This window comes from Phalacrocorax aristotelis, chromosome 3 (assembly GCF_949628215.1).
Source record: "Phalacrocorax aristotelis chromosome 3, bGulAri2.1, whole genome shotgun sequence".
NCBI lineage: Eukaryota > Metazoa > Chordata > Aves > Suliformes > Phalacrocoracidae > Phalacrocorax > Phalacrocorax aristotelis.
In genome coordinates, this window is record NC_134278.1 from 27,464,649 (window position 1) to 27,481,755 (window position 17,107).

Here is a 17,107-nt window from a genome sequence, read left to right on the forward strand (position 1 = left end):
ACCCACGCACTGGAATATTCATATTCCTTGCAGATTTAGCAACTTCTTCAAATTTTTCTATGCTTTCTTCAATTGAACAATTAATATTCATTTTGCTGAAAGATTCAGATGCTGCACCAAATACTGAGACTTCTGTAGCCCCTGCTGCAATCTGAAAAATACATTTCAATAAAACAGAATGATACTATTTTAGAAGATTTTATTAAGCATTTAATTCTGTAAAACATTCTAGAATTTTAAAATACATTGTAAGTATATCATCCATACTTAAATGTAAGTTTCATTCCAATTTTTTTTTTTAATTTATAGGATAAAACCATATCGAATGAAACTTTGAGTTCCTTCACTATGGCATATTTCCTTCCCCTTCTTAGCAATTAGGTAAAGATATTTTTAAAGTGATAAATGATAAAGGTATTAAGATCTAGGAAATTATATGAACCCACTATGAAAACAACAATGACTGATACTTATATTCATTTTTCAGTAAAGGAAAAGATCATATAACAGCTCTGAAATCCATCCTCTGTACAAAGCCTGTTCCTCATGAATGCCTGGAAGTCACTCTCGTGCTTAGGAAAGCTCTGTGCCTGCAGTGCCTAGAGAAGCAACAATAACCAACAGGGATTTCCTTCTTAGAGCCAACTCTATGATCAAGGGTTCCATTGGTCTTGGTGTCATAGTCAATATGGATAATATGGAAAATGTGTGAGAGTCTGCTGAGAAAAAGTCTCAGAGCAAATACCAGTCTAGAAAATGTGTAAATGTGGTGACTTCACTGAAGGGGCAGTTAGCCTGAGCTTGTACTCAGTACCTCAGTACTCAGTAAATCAACTAACATGAGGGAAACTAGAATGCTGAATGCCAAATGATAGGAGAAGAAAACATTTAAGCTTAGGAGAATAGGTAATTAATTAATTCTCACTCTCCAGTGCAATTAATACTTGTTCTATGAAAAAGAATGGAGCTTCTCCCTTTTCTCTGTGCTTCTACAGGTTACTGTCTAAGGTTCAGCAACCGTTACAGGAACAAATATCCTTTCAAATAGAGGGAAGAAACAACTATTTTTGCATTGTTTTCTTTTCATTATATCACTAAATATGCTATAGGGATATAGCAGATTTAATTCAACTCATACACGCTACCACCGCAGAAAAAGTTGTGGCACTATAAATCTGACTATTGATAGTTAACTCGCCTATGTGCAGGATTCTAACAGAGATTTTATATGCAGTATAGAAACTGAACGATAGACTACACCACAAAGGTCCATCAAGCAGTACGCTTTCCAAATACAGATTGTCCTCTATCAAGACAAAAGCACAGAAGCCTGAAAAATTTTCAGAAAACAAAGTGTGAAGATTTGATTATCAGTGTGTACGTTTCAAGAAGATTGAACTGCTCCATTTTCACCATTCCAAACCCTTCGAGTCTAAAATTTGGAATATTTATTTTGTATGAACTGAAACAATTTAAACTTTCAAACCCTACCAAAATGAAATGCAGAATTTAAGAAATCTAATACACTGCTATAAAGCACTTTCATTTAATTGACTCTTTCCTCATTCTTCTTCACTACTTACCAATACGAAGGCACTCTTCAGAAACTTTTCTAGGGCCAACAAGTCAAAGAAGGAGAAGGAACTGTCTTTCTTTTTACACACAAGCATCATTTATAGGAGCTTGCAAAGACTGATCAATACTTCCATTAAAAGACAAATATATAGAGCTTAACATTACTCTGTGAATTTGCCTGTTTTTCACAATGAAAACTGAGACTTTTAATGGACACAAATTGCTCTTGGGGAGATTCCGATTGGACACGAGGGAAATTTTTCACAGTGAGGACAGTCAACCATTGGAATAATCTCCCCAGGGAAGGGGTTGACTCGGCCACGTTGGACACCTTCAGGAGTCATCTGGACAGGGTGCTGGGCCATCTTGTCTAGACTGTGCTCTTCCTAGAAAGGTTGGACTAGATGATCCCTGAGGTCACTTCCAACCTGGGATTCCATGTGATTAAAAAAACTATAGCTTAATTCTAAGAGGACAGGTTATATGACATTAAATAGATGGTTTATGTTACTGAACTGAAAGTGTCTGAGACATGAAAGAAGTAATTGTGGACATCTTCTATGAAGGCACTTACAGCAGAATGAAAACCTTGAAGATTAGGCGTGAGAACAGGATATTGGACTCCAGGATGCCGCTCAATGCCCCTCATTACTTCTTTGTGATCTGCCATCTAAAATATATAAATAATTTGTATTGATCAGCAGTTATTTTCTGATTTTATATAGCTAAGCAGAAATTGGCTTAGACTGTGGTTTTGCCTTCATTAGGTATACAGTTCATACAAAAACTGTAACAACAAAGGGGTTAAATTGATGTTGTACAAGCACTCTTTTTCTGGGTTTTTTAACTTCTGAGTATTTGAGTTACAAGCTTTCCAGTTCTATATGAATACAGAACTGGGGCTAGGATTTTTACAGTGTTTCTTTTTGTGTATATCTGGAAAAACATAATTTGCATCATAAATTGATAGAATTGTGATCATGTTGATCATCAACTGTTACTGCAACTTTAAACTTACCTCAATGGACTCAATAGGTGGAATTAACAGAATGACATTTTAAAACCATCCAAACCTTGAAAACTTCAGCAAATGTGACTTTACAATCTTAAGCATAAGTAAACCTTCATTACTCAACACTGTAATCAATATATTTGAAAAGATTAATCATAAAGCTATCCTTAAAAATATAGCAAACTCCAGTTCTCTGCATAACGTAACATTTTAATATACTTAGAATTTTCTTTCAAAAGAAGAAAATACTTCTTTATTATAGCAAAGGTCAAAGACCATCACTTTATTCAAGCATTTGTTTTCCTTAGTCTCCTCTCACAAAATAAACTCTGCCTTTTTAAGTTATTCTTACACTTCTCTCAATCAACATTAAATATACTCCATGTACTAATCAAGAAGATGAATCAAAGACTTATTCAAGTAATAAACTGTAGACTATTAAGACAAGCACATTTTCTTGAAAGAAATGGAGGAAAAGTGAGTTTATTTTTTAATGGTGTGCATGCCTGAAAACAATACAATTAATAAAACATATCCCTCACATTTTCATGGCTTACAGATTCTGAGTTCTAAAAAATGAATAGTGTATTTGAATTGCTTTTTAAATCAGCTCTCATAAAAGCAACTCTTCCAAGCAAACAATATTAAATTGGATTTCTGATCCTTTCCACATTGATGAAAAGGGATTTGAGGTGTACTGCATGAAAAGATATATGAACTACAAAGCTTTCGTTACTCTTTATTTTCAGCAGTTACCTTACTGATAGCTTTGCAGTACCACAGTTCTAAATATGTGATATTAGATTATACCAGATTATTAAGTACCGATACTACTGGTAACCTGGAATCTTCCTCTCACTGGTTTCCTACTAAGAAAATGCATGGACTAAAAATATCAGAAAAATGCAAGTGCAAGCCCAACACAGATCTATAAGGAAGTGGGTATATGGTATGAAAAGTGTCTTATAGCCAGACACAATTCATTTCTCATCAGGAAACAAGTGATGGCACAACGCAACTTTCTGTAATTGCTTCTACATCAGCTAAACCAGTGTGACAACCTAACGTACCTGATAACCTCACAAAAAACCATTTGGTAATGCCTTAGTTTTTTAAGAACAATTTTTCATTCCTTAATTTAATACAAATAGTATCTACATTTCTCAGGGCAAGGAAGAACGTTTGAAACCAAATGATTCATTATATGGCAAATGCTGGAACTAATTCTACACTTCAGAATTATAGCCTGACTTAAAATATACTAGAAAACCAAAATGACACTTTTTCAACCAGTATAAAGCTGCCAGGTCCAAATAATATTATATGCATTACATTTGTCCCATTACTATTTTTCCTGTAAGTGAAGTCCCATTTTAACACATATTGTATGTTGTAAGATTTTAAATTGTAATAAAATATTTCTTTTCCAAATTTCTTTAAAAATAAGCTTTCTAATGGTACGTATTTATAATTTTTGGCCATTTAAGTTATAGGTGTGGGATCCTGTTTTATATGGCACCTCGCTACTGTGGAACTTTTTCTTTTAGCTTTTTTCAGTAGAAAAATCTCTGCCAAAAAAAACAGTGGATGGGAAACCATAAAAGAGCTTTAAAATACTAAAAAAAGAAATAAGTGAATGAGTGATCTAAACATAACCGTGAATACTATTCCCATGACCTATGAAAAGAAAAAAGAAAGGAGCAGAGAAAAGACAAAGTCAAGACTGCACTCCCTATCAAAGCAACACAATCTTATCTTTTAAATAAGAAACATTTTAAACACAAATTAAGCCATTAAAATAAATTATTGACACATGAATTTAAGATAAGAAGGGCTTGTTCATTTTTTCCAGAACTGACAAACCCATGCTAATTTGGTATTCCTAATGGCTCACAGGAAAAAGAAATAATTGAACAAGAAAGGAAGAAATCCACCTTAGCTTCAGACTTTTCCTTCTAATGTTTAAAAACCCCTACATTATCTCTGTTGCTGTTTTATGGCACTTGGAAAAATTTAGCCTAGCCGCTTTTAACAGCCACAATCTGAAAACTCATTGCCCCTGCATTGACACCAAAGAAATTCTATATTGTCCCTGTTCTCTTCCCCTTTCCTATTACCCTTCCTTTAGGCCCTTCCCTGATGATCTCAGGAACACTGAAATAAATCAAATGAGTCCCTTACGGAGTGCTGTACAGACAGTTTGCTCTCCTAACTCATGAATAAGTATGATCATACCATGTTTTTCTCAGAGGAAAGCCTGGAATCCAGTCCAGGCCCAGGATGCATTCTTGGTTTGAAAAGGACAAACTTTATATACATTTTGACAGAAGATGTGCAACAAACAATGTTAAAAATTGAAGTATTTTCTCAAATCAATTCTTTTCATGTTTTACTTTGTAAATAACTTATGTAGTCCTTACTAAACATATAAGTGTTTAGTAAATGCTTCTGTGCAAACAACTGCATAATTTCTTGCAAATGAGTTTAAATGATCCAGGGAAGTACTGACTTATTTCCTTACTTGCAAGGAATGATTAAGTTTCCACAAATGGGAGCTACATAGTATACTTCAGGACTATGCCTGAATTTGCAGCGTTAAATCTCAAATGAAAACCTGGCACTCCTAATGCCAATGTATTTTTGCTGCTGATCTCAGAAAGGCTGGGATTTCTGCTGAATTGCACCAAATGTAAAAATTAATGTTGGAAAAATAGTAAGCAAATTATTACGACTCATCAAAACTCAGTATGGCTGCTGAGAAGAGTGCTAGATCTGCAAAATAAGTAACGTGCCTAACTACTGATAATACACAAAAGTCCCCAATTCAGATATTCCAAACACACTTCCAAATGTGGAAAAGAAAATATCATTTAGAGGAAGAGAAAAAAAGGTATGCTACCTTTCTTTTTTACATCAATGACTATTAGTTCTCAGAAGAGTAGAAAAGAGGTAGGAACAACATTAGATTATACTAATAATGTGTCACCATCCCAATTTTGTAGTTACAACTTAATATTTACATAAATAAAGAGCAAAATAAAATGTACAAGTACTTTGTCTCCATTCCACAGTACAATGTTAACATTGGTTGTAAAGAATTCTCTCTATATTATTAACTACAGAAAGTCATTGCCCCTTTGTGACCAAATTCAAAATTAGGATAGAATCTGCAACATCTCTCCTTAACCAGAATCCTTAACATGTAAGTGTATGTGTGTTTGTATGTGTGTGTGTGTTTATGACATTAGTGTTTAGAAGAGGCAGACTGCATAGTGGATAGGGATCGCGGAAGTGTACCAAATGCAGCAGATAAAAAATGGTGTTTGGCTTCAGGGAATAGTCAAGTTTCCATGACAGTCCACAGAGCCCCCTAGGCCTGGAGATTTTATACCCCTCGTTTGGTGCTAGGGAACTCTCTAGAGAAGTTTCCCTAGTTTGTACAAGCCCTGCACACCTAGGTTTTACTTCTCTGATTCTAGGTCTCTGAACTGATGTTGCTTCCATAGGAAGCCCCTCCACCATGCCTGTTCCCCAGAGATCAGCCCCACCCCTGTTCATCTGGATACTCAGATTCAGTACTCTGCATCCCAACAGCTTCATATTCTCAAATCATTATCACTATGTCTACACTCAGCATCCTATATGCCAGCTGCCCTTCATTCAGAGGGCTGATACATTGTCCCCACATGTCTTATCCCCACTCAGCATCCTGTGACACAATTGCCTCACTCCGTTTACTGCTGTCCCTTGCACATACATGCTCATGCAGATTCCTACCCCCGTGCTGCAAGGGGAAATAGGGAATCACCTGCTAATTTATTTATATTTGGAGAGTGATGACAATATTTAAGATTTCTCATGCAGTAACCATGGCAAACTGTACTCTTAGAATTTCTGTTGATCAGGGTCCAGAGCGCTCCCCTTCTCACAGTTTAGCTGCCTGCACTCAAGGCCAGCTCACTGATAAGAAGACAGCAACTTGAGAAGCCTCAATCAGCTTTGGAGCTCACCAATGAAAGTTGGAAAGCAGATCAGCAGAGGCTACCCCAAACAGCTCTGTTAAGAAGTCTTAATGGGGCCTAACGTCCTTTTTCACTCAGAAGAAATTTTTAAGCTGAGACACTCTCATGCTTCTTCCCTACCTGAGAAACAGTGCAGCTGCACAGCAGCAGCCAAGCCCATGCCTGGACATGTTCCTTACTGATTGGATCATGACTGTCTTGCAGAGCTGACTTCCTGGCTTGACCCTAGACCTGCTGCATCACCTGCTGCATCACCTGCTGCAGACTCACCTGCACATGTGCACTCTTGGCTGCTCTGGTTGCCCTCACCAGACTTGCTCTGCTCTCACGGACTGTTGGACTGCCCTTTGGTCAACAAGGCTACAACCTCTGCTCCCCTTGCTATCGTGCTTGGCTCCCAGTTCCCATTCTGTTCTGGAGCTTTCTGCACAGCTTGCTGGCTTTTCTTCAATTTTAACTACTTTTTAATAACTAGCCCAACTTCACCTGACCTGAGTAAAAGCATAAAACCTGAAAACTGTGTAAATGGTGTCTGACAATGGCATGTGATTTTACAATTAAACAACATATTATTTCTGGTCCATTTTCTTGTATAATTATACTATACTACTGGAAAAATCCACTGCATGGAATGGCATTTAAATTGAAACCATTCAGAATGGTGATGATTTTACATACCTGAGGCACCCATTTGGATGAAACGAAACTGGTCACTTCTATTGCAGGCAGGCCTGTTCTGGAAAGCCGGTTGATTAACTCAATTTTGATATCAGTTGGGACTATCACCTATGGATGGGAAGATATGCTATAGTAAACTATACTTATTTTTGTATATTATATTATAAATAAAGTATATTTTGTTTTGTGAGATGTTCTTAGCACACGATCAATACTTTTTTAAAAAAATAATGAACTATACTCATACATTATACCGTAACTATACTGTTTCATAACAGTAGGAAGATATTGCACAAGGAAAGGACTAGGCAGTATACACGATCCTACTCCATTTTTTTATCCACCATGAAAGAATGAGGAAGCACTTCCATGTAATTTGTTGTAGATCTAGCCTCACTAATTGTTAGTAATCAAACACCAACCTAGCAAAGAAGCGACGAAGGAAATAGTAATACAGAATAGTCCAACCACAGCAAATTGAAATAGTATAAACAGAATAGGAGAATTAACACATTTGGTATCAGTAACAATGGTATATGTAAGCTTATCCTCCCGTTTGTGGAAAGAGATTATTGTTTTCATACACATACCCTATTTTACACAATCTCTTTTCATCTTCTTCCATGCTTCCCTACCAACTTTGCAGGCAAACATTTTCAAGAGTAATTTCTTTTTCTTTCCATGCCTGTTCAGCAGAAAGTGTGACAAAACCTATTGTACTATTTCCACTATAGTAGCACATGTAGCCCAAACACATATTATGAAGATAGCCAATGTTTCACGGCATTGACCAGTTATGTAGTGACAAAATGTGATTCACTGACAAGACAAATACCAGAGAGAAAAACGGCAGTAGAGTAACAGAAAGGGTAGTTAACCAAGTATAGCAAGAAATTATATGATTTAACATCTGGTTAAGTAATATTCCTTAATTCTAATATGTAAGACAGTTATTAGCACATAAGTTAATAAATACATACTACAAAATACAAGAAACAGAATTAGCAGGATGTATGTATTTTACACAATGTAAATAATGCTGATATCCGTGTCAAAACACATCCCCAAAAAAGATAAAAATTACCTTTTCATTTTGTAATCCATCTCTTGGCCCAACTTCTACAATCTTTATGTACTCAGGCAGTCCAGATGCTTGAGATTCCTGAAATACAAATCAATACTAAAACACAAAACAATGACGGTCACTTAAGACCAAAGGTACACCTTGTACTTGTCCTCTCATATGATTCTGAGTATAAAGTCATATTGTCAACAGTAACTTTGCTCACTGCTTTTAAAAATCTGTGAGAACATGTTCCACACCTTGAGTTCGGGAATAAAAGTTAAAAGCAGAAGTTATCTGTATGCATGTTCCATTGCTCCTCTGAGGCCACAAATGTTTATTATAAAAATGTACATAAAACCATAAATGAACATTGTGTTTTACAGAGTGAGAAATATTCCTATTTCAAAAAGCTTCCCAATGAATGATCCAATCCTCCAAACTTCTAAGTGAATGTTCTCAATTTAACTGAACGGTTACTTTTCTGTAGATGTTTGCAAGACCGGGCTATAAATCTGAAAAGAACAGAGCAGTCAAGAAATGTTGAAGAGATTATTAATGAAAGATGAAAGTAATTCCTCTTGCCTGAATATGCAGGTTTTAAAGAAGGATTTAAAGGAGAACAAGGAAGGCCCCTGGTAGACAAGAAGAAGAATTTTCCAGGTGTAAGGGAAGATCTGGAAAGGCAGGAGGCTGACAGTGAAAGGAGGGATGGAAGGCAGCAGTAGGTCAAAGGGCTAAGGAGAGCACAGGGAGTTGCACAGGGAGGAAGAAGAAACAAGAGCAGAAAAGCAGGTGAAGGGAAATGAAATTTCCTTTTTTATTATTTAGCTGCTCTGTTATTGAATCAAGTTGACAGGTGTGGCAGTTAACATAACCTGGGCCTTTAAGTTCTGAAACAGTTCAGAGCAGTTGCTCAGACTAACCCCCAAAAAGCTGTGTATCTAAAAAACTAATCAAATGGCCAACTTGGGGCATGCTGCCAGCACCTGGGTGAGCAGAGAGGAGGGATGCAGGCAGCCCCACCAGGAGCTCTGGAGATGTCCTGTTTTCTGTATTGCACTGAATACAGAATCCAACCCTGTGTCTCCATTCCAGTGTTGAAAGCCTGCACTGGGATTAATGCTAACTACCTGTGGGACAGCTGCTCCCACTGCAACCATCACCTCCCCTGAGAGTTAAACTCCATGGGAAGGATGACTGGCAGCCCAAGGGGATGGCTCCTGCCTGCGGGAGTCACAGCTCACCCAGAGACGAGAAATCACTTCTGCAGTGCAAAAATACAGCCACTAATCTCACATCACCCACAACCAGATGAAAAACCCATTTTTCATCCCTCCCTGGCTAGTATCATCAGGGTCGTTTCAACCAAACAGCAGTGAATTTCTCCTCGTGGTTATGGAAAATGAGCATTCCTACAGCACCTTTGGTTTCTCCCCACATTCTTGGTGCCTGTGGATAAAAGTAAGTTCTCTGCAGCAACAGCCGCAACACCAGCCAAAATACAATAAACATATTCCAGAGCATTTACTGTGTATTTATCTGAGCCCAGTAAAAAGAATGGGAAACAGCTGTACGGTATCTATTTGATCACGTGCAACATCTGGCAAGCTAAAACTCTGTCAGGCTGTGCTAAGCCCACACTTGCTGACAGTATAAACCTACTTAAATGTGAAGGTAAAACCTTCACATCTGCTGCACATTGTTTCACTTTTTTTAAGTTATTTTCACAAATATGGCACCACTTCAGCACTACGGGCATAAATCTGCATTATTTCATGATTATCAGATCCTTCATGTTACAAGACAAATGCCACAGCTGCGCTATGAGTAAATCTGTGACTGGAAAAAGGAAAAAAAAAAAGAGCTAAAATAGATTATGTGAACCAAAGCTTAATTTAGAGCAAGAAAACTGTCCGTAAAACTTCGGTGGCAAAAATGTTCAATTTCTAGGCCAAAGCCTGCAAATCCTATTCAGTTCCTACTGTGGTAAAACTTCTGCTGACATCAAAGAGCTGTACCTGTCTTTACAGAACAGTTCACACAGCTACAGCACGTGCAGTAGCCATTCACATAGCCGTTCAGGGGATGTCTGCAGCCCTTGGATTTCGTAGGGGACAGAAGTTTGGAATGGACATTGCAAAGGCATTCAAGTATTGATTTTTATTCTCCATCTGTGATATTAGAGGCATATTATCTCTTTGAGTCATAGTCCAGATCTCTCTTCCCTTGATTTTCTCTATAGCCTTCCTGTCCACTCGTCAGTCTCAACTCCAATTCACTGTACTTGAACACAACACTGAGAACCTTGAACAGGATGACTCTCACAAGGGCCACATGGTGGAAATTCAAGGCAGTACTACAGACAACTGAACTAACATCTTTGAATAAACATCTTGGTTCTTAGTCCAGAAGAGTCTTGCTCTGCATTGAATTTCATCTAGTTTCACCTATAGTACATTGATTGCTCCTGTCTTCAAGATCACTCAGTTCCTCCTGTGTGGTATCCAGTGTGGTACTGATAAAGTCTCCTGTCTTTCTGTCATCAGCAGGTATTACCACCTTGATATCTCCTAATGAAAACATCTGGACTAACATGATTACCTTATTTTACCACAAATATATACTATCTCAGAAGATTTGGGTTAGTGCTATAGAAGAAACGTGTCTTAAAAAAGGACCTGAGGAACTCCACCAGCAATGTCTCTTTGGTCTAATAAATCTGCTTTCAACATTATCTCTTATTTCCTCCTCAGCCAGCTTCTTATTCAACTCACAAATCCTGTTCTGATCATCCTTCTCCCCATTTTCACTAATAATTTCTCTCGAACTGCATTGCTGAAGCTTAGATAACAAGCAACTAAAAGGGAGGCCGAACAAGCAACCAAAAGGGAGGCCGAATACTTAGGTTCAGGCCCCTGTGTACTATTTATTCATTTTACAGCGCATAATCAGGAACAAGTCACAGACTATATGAGTACTTGTACCATCTTCTGCTAAGATGACTCCAGCATTTTTCCATTCTGTGGCACAAGATGAATCAGAGGAGCGAAGAAGTACCTCCTCACCTTAATCTCACCTGTGTCATGAATGAATACTCAGTAACTAGCTGTTAGGCCATTCTTCCAAGACGTTGGAGATACATACTTTACAATGTTTGCAGAAGAATAAAGAGACTCCCTGCATTCTTGGGAAGTCTTCTGACCACAGTGTCACGCTTGCACAATATTTGGACATCACTTGAAACACAGCTGAAGAAGTCACCTGAGCCACCTGTCACATTCTCTGCTGGGCTCAATACCATAGGCATTCACTAGGCAAGCTTCAAATCCACAAAACAGATTGAAGTCTTTAAGAACTTACGCAGAGTTTAAACACTTCTTTGTTTACTACTGGATGGTGTTGGACCTTGACCAGGACTCGGGCTTCCTGAATTGAGGGATCAAGGCCCCCAAACTCTAATTGGAGGATTCCAAACGTGCAACCATCCCCTTGAGTGAAAGGAAGGATTTTTCAGAACCAACAATAAGACAAACTTAGAGAATTTCAACACCTTCAAGTATGGCCTTAAATAGCCTACAGAAAATAAAGAGAAAATAGAAATAAATAGAAAAATTAAAAATAAGTTTTATAAGAGAATCCAAAAAAAGGTGAACCTTATGTAAATACATAAGTACTTACATTAAACACTAAACATGTCAGGTAAATAGTTTTGCTTCAGAAAAAATATTTACTAAATTGTACTGTGTAAAGTATTTTCAGGTAATGAAATATAAAAAGTAGTTATGGTAGATATTTAGACGTGACTGCTTATTGAATTATATAGTGGCTCTGTTAAAAAGTAATGACTACCAAAGTACAATGTTTGAAATATCAAAAAGGAAATAGTTGACATAAAAGACTAAGAGCCTGGAAAATTTGTTTTTTCCATGTATCAAACCTTGCCAAGGGAGAACAAAAAGCATATAAAACCACAAAAAAATTGCCTCCCTCACAACAGAATGCAGCCAAAGAATCTTTTTTTTTTTTTAAATAGAAAAAGGAAAACCATACCATTCAGCCTGAGACACTGAATGCCAAATTTTTGTATGGAAAGATTTTCCCTGAGTTATAAATAGCTGAAAATTCAAGTTTATTATAGAAAATCCTAGTAACCCTTAATTAGCGCACTATAATCTTCTTAATATAACCATAAATGTAATCAAATTGAACACATTTTTTAAGCCCTGCCACTGCTTCAGAACTTCTAATAAAGGTGCTGAGGTTCATTCAGCCTTCTAATTTTTAGTTCATGCAGTTCATTCATATCAGCACTAATAGAACTGGCAAATATTACCCAGAGCTGCTCAAAAACAACTGAAAGGACTCAAAAGTAAGGGAGAAGAATCTGGAGGTTCAGGTCTTTTCAATCTCTAAGCAAAGATGAAGCTCTGCTTTCCTTTTCCACAAGGTGGTGTTCTGGCACAGAGGACAACTGAACAACGGTGGGTCCATCTTGTACAAGGAAGAATTATTCAGGAGAGCAGTTTTAAACAAGGATCAGCAGGGAGGTGGCATCATAACTCCATATGTACATGTCCAGTGACATGGACAAATGCCCAAACACTGGGAGAAGTGTCTGAGATAAATAATACAATTGCTGGAAGGAGAACAAAGAAAACAGTGGTCAACCTTCTGAACACAGAGATGTCTCTAACCTTTAGAAGACATAGAGGAAATAAACAGAAAGAAATTAAAAACTTAGTACATAACCAAACAAAGACTAAAGTGGTATTGCAGACACTTGTTTATATAGTTCACACCACCGGAAGGCCAATATGAAGCATGTTTATTCCCAAGTTAATCAGGGGGAAAATGGAGAAGATTCACCTGTGAGATATAAATAATACATACAGATATTCAGAAAATGGTGGGACACACCTGGTGAATATGCCCCAGTAAAGATAACTGAGTATTTGTCCTAGAACTTCTGCTGTATGCTGTTGACATGACCACTGGGATAACAGTAGCCAGAAACAGGCCATGACTAGCAAAAAAACTAATCAGCCCTTGAGAAGCTTTCATTAAGTAAATTTTTTCTTCTTATATCATTGCATATTCATGACCTGAATGATAACACAGAAACACCACAAACAAAGCCATTGCAAGTGCTTTAGACAACAGGACTGGAATTCAAAGTTCTGTTGACATACCAGAGAAATAAAAAAGATGCATTTCAATAAAAGCAATACATAACACACCGCTTAGGACTATCCTTATTGTAACTGAATCTGACTAATTGAGATAATTTTTGCATGTTGTTCTCTAAAAATTCTATCATGTTTATTTCTCCATTTTAATAATTCTGACCCTACAAAAAAGGGTTTTTGTAAAATAGAAGATAGAGTGTGTGTCTAAACAGTTCTATAGAGAAGGACTGGAATATTAAAAAGAATAACAAACTGAATATGCGTCAATAACATCATGCTCTCAAGAAAAAAAAAAAGATGAAATGGCAAATCTAATCCTAGACTATAAACAGGGACGTCACAGATGAAACAGTAGCCTGCCACTTAATGAGTAGCAATACTGTGTCCAGTTTTGGACTTCCTGCTACAAGAAAGAATTCAATCAACTGGAAATCATCCACAGGAGGGCAAAATATAAAATGCAAGTAAATAATTTAAAAATTAAATTCTTTAAATGCAAACTTAACTTAATCTGGAATGAACCAAATAATCGTTGAGGTCAGAAGGGACCTCTGGAGATCATCTTGTTCAACCACCCCTGCTCGGAACAGGGTCAACTTAAGCAGGCTGCCCAGAACCATGTTCAGTTGGGTCTTAAGTATCTCCAAAGATGGAGAGTCCTGGGCAACCTGTTCCACTGTTGACCACCCTCACAGTAAAAAAGACTTTTCTGATCTTTAAATTGAATTTATTGTACTTAAGTTTATGTCCACTGCCTCTCATCCTGTCAGTGACTTTGTCTTCTTTATTCATGCCACTAGGTATTTGTATATATTGATAAGATCCCCAAGCCTTTTTTTTCTCCAGGCTAAACACTCTCAGCTCTCTCAGCCTCTCCTCATGTGACAGATGCTCCAATCCATTAATCACCTTCACAGCCCTTTGCCGGATCTGATCCAGTATGTCTACGCCCCTCTCATACTGAGGATTAAACCTACAGGTATTACTTTAGTCAACCTCTTCAAATTTAATTTCAGTGTGCTTACAGCTTTTATCAGAGGGCTTGTGTGAGCTCATGAAAGCGTAGTGATTTACATATATCAGATTATCTGAACTGAGATTTCCGTGTATGGATTTCTATTGTAAAGTAATAGCTCTAACATTTCTACTGTTGTTTCCATTAATTATTAAATTTTAATATAATCTGCTAGTATCGTTATTAAATTGTTGCAGGGCTCTTTACAATAAAATATAAGTGAATCATATGAAAACAGAAAAAATATTATTTTAAACACAGGGGTATTCAATTGAATTATAAATGCTTATGCTGCTGGAGTGGCCAGTTGTTTCATCTAAGCCTGTTTACAAAGAGGACTTTAATGGTACCGACAAAGATCATAAAGTGCAAATAACATTAACTAACAAATAATAAGAAAAAACAATTACTTTATTTAGGAATTAGAAATAGTATTTCGTAAAAAGAGTTCTATCAAATGAGCAGAATTCTGATGAACTGACAGTTCAAAAGGTAACAAATGACATTAATAGAAAATGCTCCAGAGATTGTAAAATGTTGCTGTGTTATGAAAAATATTGTTATTCAAAACCAGAAAATTCAAGTCACACTCTTAACTACACTACTCATGGACAAACAGTGATAAATTTAAAAAAGAAACATACCATTTATATATTACAGAATAAGTCTTCCGAAGGTACAGAAGGTGGGGTTTCAGAGTGGTATTCAGGTCAAGGTTGAGAAACCTCAGCTCGTTCCTGCTGTCTAATCATGTGTACCTGGCATCATTCTGGATGGCTTAAGAGTTCTGGCCTCCAAGTGCTGCTCAGGAAGGTCACGGATCCCACTTTGTCCATTTACTGTAGATCCCATTTCAAATCTATCGAGTTCAAATCTGTCAAGTATTTATACACCGCACGGCATCTTAAATGGCTGTAGACTCATCTGTTAGGCAACTGAACTGAACCGAACCATTTATGGTTCCCCCCATACAGGTGTCTAAAGGCATGCCAGATGTTTAAATTCCCATTGCAGCTGAAGGATCTTTATTTAATATGGCTGATGGAGATAAAGAGTAATTCAGGTCACCCTAAGGTCCACACCTAGTGGCCCATGATCTCAGTCACCAGGTTTGTATAACTGCTTGAGGACTGAACACCACTCCAGAAAGAAGTAGGTTTCTTGTGCATTTTACAGTATACAGGATATGCCTACCCCATAAGGATGTCTCATATACCCTAGGTGTTTCAAATGGCACTCGGCACCTATATTTAGGCAACTGAGTCCTGTCCTAGGTCTGCACTGGCTGTCACAGGAACTTCAACTGCTGTAGATACCTACTTACATCTTAATTCAGGTCTCTTAATCCCAAGCAGACATCTGCCTCAAATTAACTATATATCATCCAATGAGTTATCAAGAGAAATCACTGGAACTTCTTTTGAGTTCCTCCAAGAGCTCAGTAGGTGATGTATTCCTTTCATCATTCTAAATTAAGTTTTTACGCTTCCTTGCTGACCCAATTCCCAATCCTTCCTGCTGCCACATTTCATCTTTGCCTCTAAGCCCTTCCTCACTGAAAAATGGAATACAGATAAATACATAGAAGAGAGGAAGTAACATTACCCCTTGTAGCAGATCATTTCAATCCAAAATAGACCCTCAGCAACTGATACCTTACACATCAACAATTTTCAGGTATCTCAAAAGGAACATGTAGCACATGGATATTTAAGCAGCATCAGTACCATGAAGAGGATTCTAATTCCTGTTTCAGAGCATCTCTTTGCAGCAACTGGCATGATTTCTATTCTTCTGCCCAAGCTACACATTAGAAACAATTAGAACAACTGAATTCTTGCCTCCTTGTTTTACCTTAACTCCTCTGTAAACAGAGCATTCATTTTGATCCAGACTTTGACGCATGGACTGACTTTCCAGTTTGACCTTGGACCTCTCTCACCACTACGGACCTGCCTAATGATCACTGGGCTGCATGTGACTCTATAGGCAATCCTGATTACCATGGCTGAATTGAATCCTGACCCCGACTCACTGACCTGCATTCACAGGTCTAACCTTAGACCTCCCTTATCACCACAAACCAGGCCAATGGCCTAGACTCTTGCTTGAACCTGGCTACCACCCCTAGGCCTACCCTGCCCACCTCACTTAGCTGCTGTGGGATGGGACCTTGGCTGGTAACCTGCCAGTCCTGTTACCACCCTCAGCTCCCCTCCCTTAGGGAGCTGTTGGGCCTCGCTGCTCCCTGACAATTGAACTGAGAAATTTCTTATTCTAGAGTTCATTGCAATATCTGACCCTTGCTCCCTGACATCCCATTCAGCATTTCTTTATCCCAAGTCATACATGCTGGGAGTAGAATGCAGCCTATTTCTCCCTCTCTTTGACCCTTTCTGTCAGTTGTACGTAAAAAGAAAGTGCAGTAGCTGTTAATGGCTAGCACTGTAAGTAGAAGCTTTGCTGATGGAGGCCAGTAATATCACATGCTCCAGATTAGAGCAGCAGCAGTCATAAGCAACATCGGAAATTTAGTGCTTTGTACATTAACTC

General features: G+C 37.7%; 1 protein-coding gene across 4 annotated transcripts in view; it reads right to left on the minus strand.

The window, feature by feature from the left end:
* Nucleotides 1-17,107, minus strand: part of HMGCLL1 (3-hydroxy-3-methylglutaryl-CoA lyase like 1) — a 92,647-nt gene that overhangs the window by 59,249 nt on the left and 16,291 nt on the right. For all 4 annotated transcript variants that reach the window (XM_075086999.1, XM_075086997.1, XM_075087000.1 and 1 more), the window contains exons 2-5: nucleotides 8,372-8,449; nucleotides 7,288-7,395; nucleotides 2,150-2,245; nucleotides 3-151 (exon numbers count right to left, since the gene is read on the minus strand). In XM_075086999.1, coding sequence (XP_074943100.1) covers nucleotides 3-151; nucleotides 2,150-2,245 — 245 coding nt within the window. In that variant the 5' untranslated portion in view covers nucleotides 7,288-7,395; nucleotides 8,372-8,449. The remainder of the gene's footprint in view (nucleotides 1-2; nucleotides 152-2,149; nucleotides 2,246-7,287; nucleotides 7,396-8,371; nucleotides 8,450-17,107) is intronic.